Below are 11,617 nucleotides of genomic sequence, written 5' to 3'. Positions count from 1 at the left end.
AACACAACCATTCTCCATCCCTCCATGATCTGACAGAACATTTTAACCTTATTTCACTTCTTTTCGTTTTCGATCATGGTGATATCCATAAAGCCTAGCAATCTTTGCTGTCAATCCAGATACTCGGGCTGATAGCACCTGGACGAAACAGTGGAGATGTTATCCCCGCAGTCGCCTGCATCCCAAGGAGGGGTAATTCGCGCTGTCTGCATCCCCATCAACAACCAAACAAAACAAAGCTTCCAAAATGCCAAACCCTAAGAAAGTTGCTATAATAGGTTTGTCAGTCCTCAGATTTATATTAATCATCTCTAGAAGAATTTAATCAGATTCCATTGGGAGCTAACCACTCAACCTACGTGACCCCAGGCGCCGGTCCCGCTGGACTTGTAACAGCCAAAACCCTCCTTTGCAATTATCCAGATGGAACATTTGCTCCCACCATTTTCGAAAAGCGCAATGAGATCGGCGGCTTATGGCCCACCAGCCGCACGGCGTCTCAGGACCCAAATCCCATGCCATTCGGTTCGAAAAAGAATAGCAGCGAGACTGGGCCGGTTAATCCGCTGATGCGAACAAATCTTAGCCGGTTCTCGGTAGGATTCTCGGATTTGGCTTGGGAGTCGGTTATTGGGGGCTCTGAGTTACCTATGTTTCCGCAGGCGTGGCAGGTGGGGAGGTATCTCGAGGCATATGCTGAGCGGTATATTCCAAAGGGAGTGATAAGATTGGGGCATAAAGTTGTTCAGACGGTTCGAGATGTCAATGCGACTGCAGATGCACGGTGGACTGTGCATTGGGTGAAGGAGAGGTTTGTTTAATTGTCGAATGCTTTATTATGACCTGCTAATGTTGGTATCAGCGTTGACGAGGGCAACCCCATCAAGGATCAAGACCAGAAAGTCGTTACAGAGCATTTCGATTTCCTCATTGTTGCATCCGGCTTCTTTTCATGTCCGCATATTCCAGATATTCCTGGACTCTCCGGGTTCGAAGACAGAATCGTCCATAGTTCTAGCTTGCACAAGACTGGGACTCTCAATCACCTGTTCCGAGGGTATGACAACACCCGTGGGAAGGTGGTTGTTATCGGAGGGAGCATGTCCGGAGCAGAGGCTGCCTCCGCTCTTGCTCTTCATCATTCCTCTTTAAAGCTTGCCGGATCAAATCAATCCTGGCAGGAGTACGAGGTGCATCATGTCTGCACAAGGCCTTTTCGGACCATACCTACCTATCTGCCGCATGTCTCAGGCGACATGTCCCAAGAAAATGTATCATTTCAACCACTTGATATAGTTATGTACGACTTGGCTCGACGACCACCTGGACCCATTGAATATGCTTTCGGACCTGTCTCGTCGGAGCAAGTTACCCGGGTAAACAGCTACTTCCAATCTCTACTGGGAAGTGACTATGAGAAAGTCGGGAAAGTCGAATCTATCTCTAATGAGAGTGAATCAGATGGACGGCCCCCATGGGTTGCCATTGGAAACGACCATGCAGAATTCGTTCGATCGGGAGCGATATCAACCACCATCGGCCGGGTCTGTGCAGTACACCAACAGAAATCAGGTCTTGCACGGCTTCATGTACGCCTTCCAAATGGCCAAGAAACGGAATTAGACAATGTTGCAGCCATCGTGATGGCCACAGGCTTCATGCCGTTTGGCTCACTCTTTTATCTACCTAAGGATGTACTTTCTGTGCTGGAATACTCCGCAACTGACCCTTTCTTCCCTTTGATACTGGATGGAAAGGGTAGCATGCATACAGAGATCCCCGATCTGGGATTTGTTGGCTTTTACAGAGCCCCTTATTGGGGTGTTATTGAGATGCAGGCTCGGAATCTTGCAGAGAGATGGGCTAGAGAAGACATTCATCTCTCCCAGACAGAACTGGCTCAGAGGGCAGAAGAAAGACAGAAAATGCGTCATCTCCGATCTGCTGATCCATACCTTCACCGTGGCCAATTCCCCATGGCTGACTATACAGGGTTGGTAGAGTCGTTTGCCAGGGATTTGGGAATAAATCACATTCCACTTCGAGATACTGATGAACGACATGGTCCAGTTGTACCGGCTCGGTACCCGTTCAACAAATCGTCGAGTTTTACCAGTGGAGAAGCTGAGATGGATCTAACGCTGGGCTCTCTGCGGACTATACTCTCTGACCCGGATGCTATCAGTGTAGCAGCGGCAATGGCGATCTTTAGAGCTCTGCATGGTACATGGAGATTCGTTCAAACAACCAAAACACCGAAACACGAGAAAAATATTTCCGGTAATGCGAAATTTTCCCCACAGTATCCATCTGACCCAGCCTATGAGAAAGAATACATCTACGAGGAGGTTGTCCATGAACCTCAGGGCGTACAGGAGACCAGATCCCGGTCGATCGTCCGCTTTGCCGATACTACCACCGGACCTGACCACTCACATATCTTGATCTGGTCTGTGGGAGTGTGTGAAGATACAAACCCCACCACTCGATTTTCACATGGGTTGAACCTCGCCCCTGCTCTTCGACACGTTGAAAACGGCGAGCCCGTGTTGGGGGAGTATGTCATCCATGCTTCGTCACACCCAGGACACAGATATGATTATGAGTTTAACTTTAGGGGTGTATCGATCGTCTCGTGGCAATGCACTAAGAAGACGAACGAATCCGATGAGGCTTGCTTTGTTCGAACAGTATATGAACGATAGATTGGTATAGCCAATATTGGAGGATGTGGGAAAGACATGTTTCTTTGATTTAAATGAAAGGCCACATCAAGAAACTTCTTTTCACGGTTATACTATGAGAACATCCAATTGACTATTCATCATGCTTATATTGCAGCACAGGTAGGTTGTCGATGTACTGTAATAAAAACCATACACAGCCTAAATGGGACGGGGAACTTCAAAATACACCAACTGTAAATACTGAATTCGATATACCTTCCACTCCGATCTTCAACCCCATTGGCTGCTGCTAGTGTATTTACCATTTAGCGTCTTTTCCGATGACCTTTTTGCATTTAAGATGGCCAGACAGCTTTAAAGCGTTCCACAGCATTACTACCGCGGCTTGATCACCCATCTTCTTCCTGCCCTCAGATAGAACGGCTTCAGCTTCGGATAATTCAACCCGGAAGCCTGTCCTGATTGTGGGCGGTGGAATCGCAGGACTGGTTCTCGCGCAAGCGTTGAAGAAGGTAAATGAGAGCCAAACCCCCAAACACTGTCACTTACTGATCATGAAGAGCAGCGAGGTATACCATTTATCCTCTTTGAACGCGACAACGCCGCGAACAGCCGTCTACAAGGATGGACATTGACTATCCATTTCGCGCTCCCCCAGCTCCTACATTTACTCCCGGAAAAACTACACTATGAAATAGACCAAGTACAGGTGAACTCCCTGGTGACGACGGACAAGAGCAACTCGATATTCCTCAACCTCGCCGATTGCCAGGTGAAATGGAGTCTGCCCCCGGGGTCGGGAACGAGAAAGCGAGTCGCGCGAGACAAATTCCGCCAGCTCATAATTGATGATCTTGATCTCGACGGCCGGATTATGTGGGGGAAAGCCATGATGGAGCCGAACAGATACGGAGCACCGCCAGTGGAGCGATCCGTGGTCTGAACCATGGCCTTGGCCAGGTTGGAGGGTTGGAAGAGAGAAGCAGCTCGATAATTTTGCATTTTCGGATAATGAATTGTTGATGAAGAATTAAGTAAATTGGACCGGAAGTAGACAGAGGGGGAAGAGCCTTTTCTCTTGTTTGGCGGCCCTATTTTAGCACTGATCTACGAGTTACATAACATTCAGCTACACAATATAATAATAGTATTTATATATAATATTCAATTTAAATGAATAGAAAGCGGATAAATATACACGCAGTCTACGATTACTCATTCGTCAATTCTACACCACAGCCAGCACCTCCTGCAGCGCCTTGACCAGCATCTTCTGCTCCTTCGCCGTGCCTATCGTCACTCGAATACAGCCTTCACAATGTACGGCTGACCCGATATATCGCACTCCAATGCCATACATCTCACTGACTTTTGCCACCACGGCCTTTGCTCGCTCTCCATCTCTCTTTTCATTTTCGCCGTGGCTGAGAATCGGGACTACAATGAAATTCGCCTGGTTCCCGCCTACTACAGACCCAACCCCGAGCTGTCGGAACCGTTCTTCTCCAAGGGTATTCACAAAAGCATCTCGGTTGGCGCAAACCTGGTCAGTGATTTTCTTTGCTTGTTTTACGTATTTCGGGGAGAGGGCTTTGATCGCGAGAAATAATGTGGGTGTCGAGATGCTAAATGGCATTTGGAGTTTGGTGAACATGGATATAATGGCTGGGTGGGCGAATGCCATGCCGACCCTGACGATGTATGAGACGGGTTCAGTCAATTCTGGAGGATCTGACATACCTGATACCAGCAAGGCCGTGGGATTAGCTCAGTGACTGCACAACAACCAGGTTGGCGTATTCAGAGAGCAGCTGGACCGTAGATGCGTCTTCGGGGGTAGAGGAAAAGTCGATGTATGCCTCGTCCACCACAAGGAGACCATGGAAGGCTTGTCGGTCAGTATTCATCTAGTCTATCACGGCTGCACACTCACTTTCGAGATTGAGAATTCGCTTAATGTGTTTCACGGGAATCAAGCTCCCTGTTGGATTACCAGGTGAGGCAAGAATCACCACCTTGATGCTTTGATCGGAAGTAAGTGTTTCGCATATCTAAATCCACCTTAGCACGGCCACAGCAGAAATAAAGAAGAAACACCCCCTCAATGGGAAGAACAAAGTCATCGTTCTCAAACTCCAGCGGACACTCGTGGACACCAACATCGTAGATCTTCGCGCGCACTTTATACAGATCAAACGTCGAGGAGGATGGTGAGACGTTTCTCAGCCAGTGTTGATGTCACATACACTGGGGAGTGGAAGAGAGTTGGGCGGATGGAGAATTCGAGGGAGAAATGCGATGGTTGTAGTCGTTGAGACATTGTGAAGAGAATTGAAACTGGTAATCATCAACCCAGATGTGCTGTTCCATAGTCTATATTGGTTTAACATGGACAGACTAGCCCTCCATCGCTTCCAGGCCGCATTGGCATCACTTGCGCAAGACCAAAAGAACGAGTCAGTCCCGAGCATAAGATCATTTTCAGACAGTCGATCACCTCTCGACAAACCATTACATGGGCCTTTCTCCCGATCTGATCATCAAAGAGCCGGTTCAGCTCTCGCGCTTCGGTTGCTCATTCTAATTTTTTCCTCTCCACATCGGCTCTTCAGACCCAATACTCGTATCTGTATACTACGCATGACCCACTTCTATCCCGACAGCCGCTGGCATGATGGATGTCTGCTGTGGGCCAATCAATCTTCTTCACTGCTTGGGGTGCGGCAGTTCGTGCCAAGCTGGGCTGAATCTTAAGAAGTGGGTCTGTTGTATTTTAAAACAATACAGTACGGAATACAGATTATAGATGAAGTGGGCTGCCATAGATAGCCACAGTAACTCTCGGTTGTTCTTGTTCACTTCCATCTTTACATCACTAAGAGGCAACGAGCACAATGGCTGATTTTTCAACACCTTGGTGAGCTCCTTTAATTTCACACTATAGTACACAGCACTAACATAACAGCTCACCAACGCAACATGCGTGGATTCATCGTCTACCACCGAATGGGGTTATCTTCTCGCGCCCTATCTCGAAAACGCCCTGAGACACGCTGATCGCTACACACCAGACGACATCCAAAAACATGTAGGCTTCTTTCTGCATCACATCGCTCCATATCTTGGTTTAGCTCCGATCGCAAACACCATCAATGACCAGACCTCCTACACGCCTCAGTATCCTTCAGCCATGGCCAACGACCTGACGCCGTTCGAGCTCAGTTTGTGCTGGAAGAGCCTCAAGCAAGAATACAAGCCTATCGTTCGCTTTGTCAACGATATCATTCCCTCGACTGGGGAGCGGACGCGGTCTGCCTCGCTTTCAACGGCGATTACCGTCATCGATACTCTGGAAGAGGTTGCTCGCGATAATGACTCCTCGACACTTAAGCTCCAGGTGCTCCCGGAGCTATGGAAGCAAATCACAGAGACACTATACTCCCATGAAGCCATCGTACATCCCCTGGGAACCTGCTCGCAGTGCGGCTCATCCTCCACCTTTGTAGGCTTCGACCTGGCGCCCTCAGTCCTCAGCAGCAAGTTCTACTGGCTTCTCCCCTCTTGCCAGAATACCCCGGAAGTGCTATCTCTGATGGACAAAGTGTTTTCTGCCTGCGGCCTCACAAACGACTACTTCGCTTCCTCAACCTTCCTCACACCCTGGCACCAGATCCGCACCCATATCGAAACAAACCACAGCACCCTCCGCCCGAGAATGCTGTCACTAGACGCAACGCAGTTCCCAGCTCCGCGTATCAAAATCTACACCCGCTCTCTATTCGACAAGACAGCCGCCTTCGATGACTGGGAGAGGCATCTCAACTTGGGCGGCGTGGTCTCCTACCCTGACGATTTCCGCGCCACATCTTCCGACCTCTGGACGTCTCTTGCGGAGAATCCTAGAGAATGGGCTGAGTCACGGCCAAACGCAGGCCCAAAACACAATCTCGTCCTGTATGAGCTTACGACGTCGTCTCCGTCGAGTTCGGGGGAGAAGGGCGATCTGGGGAGGAAACTCTCCTGCAAGCCTTATATCATGTGTCAGGAGATTCCTCGTCCGGACTCGTTTATTGCGAAGCAGTTACTGCGCCACTGTAAACTAGCTGCACATGCATCTATCCTTAAGTATGTTCAACAAACCCATACTGTATTTCTATACTAACGATGATTTCCTTAGGGCATTCGCCGAGGCATCTCAGCCGACTAACTTTATCTCCGAGTAAGTTTACGCCTGCAAGACATTAACCCTGATTCTGACATTTCCTTCTTCCTTAGAATCGGACTTGCACCCCGAACAGAAGGGACAGAAGTCTCTATCTATCTTAATCCGGCTTTCTTTTCGCGGCAGGCCTGGGGGGTTGCGGGGGACGGTTACATGACCAAGCACCGTATCACTCTCCCTGCTAAGACAGACGTTTAGTCTGAATTGCTGACTGGTCTGGACAGTAGAATCATGAAATGAGAAATGCTTGGACTGTGTTGTTTAGATCTGGCAAATAGTAAAATTGCCACTGTCTGCAAGTGACAAATATGGGCTTCATTTGTCTAGCAGTATATGCAGCTATATACATCTGCTATATTAATCCCAACCTCTGACCGACTAAAAAGACCTATCACCATCACGAGGACTCATCCAACCTGGACAAACCCTCTTTCTCAACACCATTAGACCCATAATGATATCTTAAACTCCTCGCCCTCAACACCACCTACCGAAACACACAGCCGTTCGAGGCCCAGTCGCTTTGATAACCACCACTGCTCCAATGACATATGTGGCTATATCAAACATGCACCGTAGTTGGTGTATCCGATTTCCACCGTCAAGACAGTCGCTGTCACTGCAGTTTGCGACAATTCGGTCAATCATCCATCCGCCGCAGAAGATCTGATAGAGCCAGAGCCGGACAGACAGTGCGAAGTTGTTGGATACAAAGTGGCATAGTAGGGAGAATGCTGCTGCTGCTAATATGAGCAGGGCGATAACGGATGTTTCTATCCTGGGTTTTGTTAGACGGGCTGAAGTAACTGGGGGAATTAGGGTTGGTACATTTCCTTTCTGTCTGAGATACATGTGAGGTTCAGCGGCGTTGAAGAAATTTCAAGCTTCAGTGTCAAATATTAGAGACCAAAAACTAAGAATTCGAATATACCAAGCACGATTTATATATTCTTAACTAATACTCTTTATCAAGTCGCACCAAAATTTCTTATAAAAATAATTTATGTGCTAAACCTAGCAAATACAGCATAATTAGATGCTGTCAGGACCCAACAGCACCAAACTCCTCTTTTCTAACCGGGTATCTACCAAAAAGTCGCATATAGCAACAGCGAAAATAATCATTCAACAACAGAAAACAAAAAGAAAAAAAAAATCAGGCCCGAGCCGCGGATCGAACGCGGGACCTCTCGCAGATATGCTTGGGTTGTTACCCTAAGCGAGAATCATACCACTAGACCACCCGGGCGGTGATTGTTGAAAGCGCAATCAGGTGACGTCCCATCAAAGGGCGACAGGGATTATTCGGTTGTTTCGCGGCTGTCGCGGCCTCGCGGGTGGCGCACTGCCACTAGGCTCCCCAGCAGGCTCGCAGCCATTCCACCGATCGGCCCCTGTCGTATGGAGGGGAAGTCCCTGCAGGGCTGTCGTACAAAAGTAGTGTAGTGCAGTGGAGAGTCCTTGGCTGCGTGCATGTTTGACACTGCGCCTTTAAATGACGTTGGCCGTTCGCGTGATGGTCAAGGAACTTGCATAAGTCATCTGGACAATATGTCGCAATAATATGAACATGGAGAAGGTGTTCTCTGGTGTCGGTGTTTTGTCGGCAATTATCACCAAGTGATGACAGACGTGGTGCCTGGTGGAGGTTCAAAAAACTTTGGAAAGCGTTGAACTCGCTCGTTGGGCATTGCGAGCGCATCAATTAGGAGTGGATGAGATGATCTTGTAGTAACGGTCGAATCAGAAAGCCAAGATCGACGGATTCACGATGTTTGCTTTTTTTTAAGAGAGTCGTTCAAGCCATGCAGAGACGGTCAACTCCCTGGAATGCTGATCAGGATAACAGGCATCCGTGCACTCCTGCTCAGTAACGAAGGTGTCGACGTTTCTCTCTGTCAACGGAATTTTGTATCGATTCTGTTCCTTGAGAAGTTCTTTTTCTGCAAGGGAGGATGGGGAGAGTTTCGATAAGGTATCGCGAAGTCGTCGGATACCACCGCCCGCGAAGGACGAAGTACGAGGCGGGCCAAATGGATGGTCGACCTTCCAAGCATCATCATCAGAGATGGAAGGCGATCGCTTGCGTTGCGAACGAAATTTAGACATGGTGGACGAGGGAGAGAGTGTAGAGGTGATTCTGAGGATGAAGTTGGTGTCTAGAACGAGGGGAGGCGAAGTGGGTAAGGGAGGGACTATATAAGTCTAAGGATCAGCAGTCCGTCCACCCAGTCAGAACCAGACTATTCGAACCAACCAGCAACAAGGCGAAGACGTGGACACTCGATCGCCGCGGAAATCCTTCAGAAAGTTGTGCGGGGAGGCGCGCCTTCGAGAGGCAGACAGATGGTTGCCAGATCCGGTAGCAGTCTTGGCTGTGCCGAGAATCACAAAGGCATAATATCAGGATAATATCGCGAACACAGGCTGCTTGGCAGGGGATGCAGAGGATAATGATGATGGAATGATGAGCTGCAGACTGGCTGCTCACTGGCGACACTTGGGAGGCACTCGTTCGGTCGGAACTGATGCAACTCGACCTCGACGAGGCCACAACGACGTCATGCCAAACACACCCCTAAATGATCTGCTGTACGGATGTGCACCCTTGGCAACGACAACAAGCCCTTACGCTATCATTCGTATGTGATCTCCTTATTACTATTTACTATTTGAAGATGGCTAATCGTTAATACGTAAATCGAAAACTAGGGTGATCGTCGCCCATGTTCTCCAGCTCTTCTCTCGGCAACCCGTGCCGATCGTCTCTCTTCCCCTGGTCTCGCAGCCGATTCTCCCGCACGAGAACGCTCAGAAACACCACGCACGCGAACCCACAGATCCAGACCATTCCCAGGCTCACTCCAAACCCTGTCGGATACCCCGGGGCTTCCGAGTCGTAAAAGATGTTACTAGCCACAAGCCCGCCACAGTTGCCAAATCCGATCTGCATGGCAGACGCGATCGATTGCTTATAATGCCCGGCCATGTTGTTGCTTAACCAGCCCATCAGGATAGGCTGAGCCATATACCCACCTGCCGTGATCGCGTAAACGGCAAAGTAGCGAACGCCCACAGGGACGGTGCTCTGGCAGAGGAGAATCGCATATCCGACCGTCGCGATAAGGCACCCGGCCATCGTAAAGGCGAACCGGTGACGGAGTTTGTCGCTGATCAAGGCTGTCGAGAGTGTGGACACCATTGCGACCATGTAGACGGGGATGCTCATCACCTGTGCGCGGACAGCCGTCCATCCCAGCTGCTTGAGGATGGTGGGCGTGAAAAAGGAGGTGGCATACCCGGTGTTGACGATCCCAAAATACATGATAGGACTATCAGGTCAGTATTGTCGAGGCAATATTCCCAGTGTCCACTTACCCAAGGTATATTTTCACATCGGTAAAAGTCCGCTTCATCGACTTCTTGTCCAGACGGTTCATGCGTGCCTCGCCCTGGTCTTCAGACAACCGACGAAGCAAAAGGGACCGTTCTTCGTGGTTGAGGAAAGTAGCAGTCTCAGGCCAGTCGACAATCAGGAACTTGGAAATGACAGCCATGACCACTGTTGCAAGGCCTTCGATGATGAAAATCCAGCGCCACCCACTGTACCCGGCGATTCCATCCATATTAGCAATAGCATATGCGAGGAGCTGTCTTGGTTAGATCATGAACAGAATTAGATGGCTCAAGACGCACTCCGCTCACTGCACCAGCCAAGATACTAGCACTGAAGAAGACATTGAGTCGCCATTGCAATTCGTGGCGTTGGTAGTACATGTTGATCAGATATACACATCCTCAACCAGGTCAGCATATTCAACATCGATATCTTCATTCAACATACCCGGCATAAATCCCGATTCAAACACACCTAGAATCGCACGACACACAACAAGCCCAGCAAAGTTGGACGTGACACCCTGACAAGTCGTGACGACCCCTATTAAAGTATCAATATCCTGACTAGAGTCATGAACAAGACACCATACTTACCCCATGCAAACATAATCCCACTCAACCACCAAGACGGCTTCACCTTCTTCAGAATAAGATTGCTAGGAACCTCAAAAAGAATATAAGGAATGAAAAAGATAAAAAGGGCAATATTATACTGATGACCCTCCATGCCAAGATCCGCCTCCAAACCCATCAACCGTGCATTTCCAATGTTGATTCGATCGAGAAAGGCAAACATGAAGAGGATCATGAGGATGGGGACGACATGGAGGTCACATTTCCTCAGCAGTCGTCTTTCTGCTGCGTGGTCTGTGTTGACTGCTGAAGTGGTGGATTTGAGGTCTTCGATCATTTCTGGATCGCATTCGTTCTTGTCGATCTCCATGGTCGCGTAACGTAGAGTTCTGTATCAATGTAAAGTGCGTTCTTCAGGTAGTATACCAGCAATGTAACACAACTAAACATCAAAGAATAATCATCTATTTATACCTATTTTATCTTGTATCGTATACTCATTCCTATCACAACTCACCCCGCACAGCACCAACACATGAGACCAACATTCCGAATTTCCTACCCGAGCAAGCTGCGAAATTCCGCGCCCAAGCCGCCAAGCACAATAGGTGCTACAAGGATAATGCCTTTTGCCAACGTGGATTAAGTTCATACCTCAGAGCGAACCGAGAGACAGAGAAGTTTCCTGTCGAAAGCGGAATGAACTTGCATCATAGCTATCACTGACGTCTACATA

At 48.8% G+C, this 11,617-nt stretch overlaps 7 protein-coding genes and 1 non-coding gene across 8 annotated transcripts; 2 read left to right on the top strand and 6 right to left on the bottom strand.

Annotated features, from left to right (window-relative positions):
- The first annotated feature begins 35 nt into the window (after positions 1-35).
- Positions 36-2,966, top strand: ASPWEDRAFT_40524 (uncharacterized protein). The gene is made up of 3 exons (XM_040835335.1): positions 36-278; positions 370-811; positions 863-2,966. The coding sequence occupies exons 1-3, from the start codon at positions 248-250 to the stop codon at positions 2,703-2,705; spliced, it is 2,316 nt and encodes a 771-aa protein (XP_040688993.1). The 5' UTR covers positions 36-247; the 3' UTR covers positions 2,706-2,966.
- A 949-nt stretch (positions 2,967-3,915) lies between these two features.
- ASPWEDRAFT_172130 (uncharacterized protein) lies at positions 3,916-4,425 on the bottom strand (the record flags this gene model as incomplete). The annotated part of the gene is made up of 1 exon (XM_040830894.1): positions 3,916-4,425. One exon carries the CDS (start codon positions 4,423-4,425, stop codon positions 3,916-3,918), a length of 510 nt encoding a protein of 169 aa, XP_040688992.1.
- Positions 4,426-4,450: 25 nt separating this feature from the next.
- On the bottom strand, positions 4,451-5,057 carry ASPWEDRAFT_172129 (uncharacterized protein; the record flags this gene model as incomplete). The annotated part of the gene is made up of 4 exons (XM_040830893.1): positions 4,451-4,575; positions 4,621-4,738; positions 4,785-4,867; positions 4,934-5,057. The coding sequence occupies 4 exons, from the start codon at positions 5,055-5,057 to the stop codon at positions 4,451-4,453; spliced, it is 450 nt and encodes a 149-aa protein (XP_040688991.1).
- A 308-nt stretch (positions 5,058-5,365) lies between these two features.
- ASPWEDRAFT_172128 (uncharacterized protein) lies at positions 5,366-7,107 on the top strand (the record flags this gene model as incomplete). The annotated part of the gene is made up of 4 exons (XM_040830892.1): positions 5,366-5,413; positions 5,653-6,812; positions 6,865-6,906; positions 6,963-7,107. 4 exons carry the CDS (start codon positions 5,366-5,368, stop codon positions 7,105-7,107), a joined length of 1,395 nt encoding a protein of 464 aa, XP_040688990.1.
- A 732-nt stretch (positions 7,108-7,839) lies between these two features.
- Positions 7,840-9,109, bottom strand: ASPWEDRAFT_183395 (uncharacterized protein). The gene has a single exon (XM_040831977.1). It carries the CDS (start codon positions 8,609-8,611, stop codon positions 8,261-8,263), a length of 351 nt encoding a protein of 116 aa, XP_040688989.1. The 5' UTR covers positions 8,612-9,109; the 3' UTR covers positions 7,840-8,260.
- ASPWEDRAFT_t119 lies at positions 8,069-8,158 on the bottom strand. Its single transcript has one exon. It is a non-coding gene; the product is annotated as a tRNA-Pro (tRNA).
- ASPWEDRAFT_740153 (uncharacterized protein) lies at positions 8,695-9,255 on the bottom strand (the record flags this gene model as incomplete). Its single annotated transcript, XM_040839426.1, has 1 exon — positions 8,695-9,255. The coding sequence occupies exon 1, from the start codon at positions 9,016-9,018 to the stop codon at positions 8,695-8,697; it is 324 nt and encodes a 107-aa protein (XP_040688988.1). The 5' UTR covers positions 9,019-9,255.
- Positions 9,170-11,531, bottom strand: ASPWEDRAFT_183394 (allantoate permease family MFS transporter). Its single transcript, XM_040831976.1, has 5 exons — positions 10,903-11,531; positions 10,754-10,849; positions 10,606-10,706; positions 10,288-10,559; positions 9,170-10,241 (listed from the first exon to the last, which is right to left on the bottom strand). The coding sequence occupies exons 1-5, from the start codon at positions 11,249-11,251 to the stop codon at positions 9,599-9,601; spliced, it is 1,461 nt and encodes a 486-aa protein (XP_040688987.1). The 5' UTR covers positions 11,252-11,531; the 3' UTR covers positions 9,170-9,598.
- Between the last annotated feature and the right edge of the window lie 86 nt (positions 11,532-11,617).

Source organism: Aspergillus wentii (genome assembly GCF_001890725.1).
Source record: "Aspergillus wentii DTO 134E9 unplaced genomic scaffold ASPWEscaffold_4, whole genome shotgun sequence".
NCBI lineage: Eukaryota > Fungi > Ascomycota > Eurotiomycetes > Eurotiales > Aspergillaceae > Aspergillus > Aspergillus wentii.
The sequence above is the reverse complement of the archived record's forward strand: the minus strand, read 5'-3'. Positions and strand labels throughout refer to the sequence as shown.

What these genes read in the sequence shown, in the direction of transcription:
- ASPWEDRAFT_40524 (XM_040835335.1), top strand. Translation starts at nt 248, where the DNA reads ATGCCAAACCCTAAGAAAGTTGCTATAATAG. An exon ending in TAAGAAAGTTGCTATAATAG is followed by an intron (nt 279 to 369) that starts GTTTGTCAGTCC and finishes ACGTGACCCCAG; the next exon opens with GCGCCGGTCCCGCTGGACTT. An exon ending in GTGCATTGGGTGAAGGAGAG is followed by an intron (nt 812 to 862) that starts GTTTGTTTAATT and finishes TGTTGGTATCAG; the next exon opens with CGTTGACGAGGGCAACCCCA.
- ASPWEDRAFT_183395 (XM_040831977.1), bottom strand. Translation starts at nt 8,611, where the DNA reads ATGCGCTCGCAATGCCCAACGAGCGAGTTCAACGCTTTCCAAAGTTTT.
- ASPWEDRAFT_183394 (XM_040831976.1), bottom strand. Translation starts at nt 11,251, where the DNA reads ATGGAGATCGACAAGAACGAATGCGATCCAGAAATGATCGAAGACCTC. An exon ending in TGAATCGGGATTTATGCCGG is followed by an intron (nt 10,707 to 10,753) that starts GTATGTTGAATG and finishes GACCTGGTTGAG; the next exon opens with GATGTGTATATCTGATCAAC. An exon ending in GATGTGAAAATATACCTTGG is followed by an intron (nt 10,242 to 10,287) that starts GTAAGTGGACAC and finishes CTGACCTGATAG; the next exon opens with TCCTATCATGTATTTTGGGA.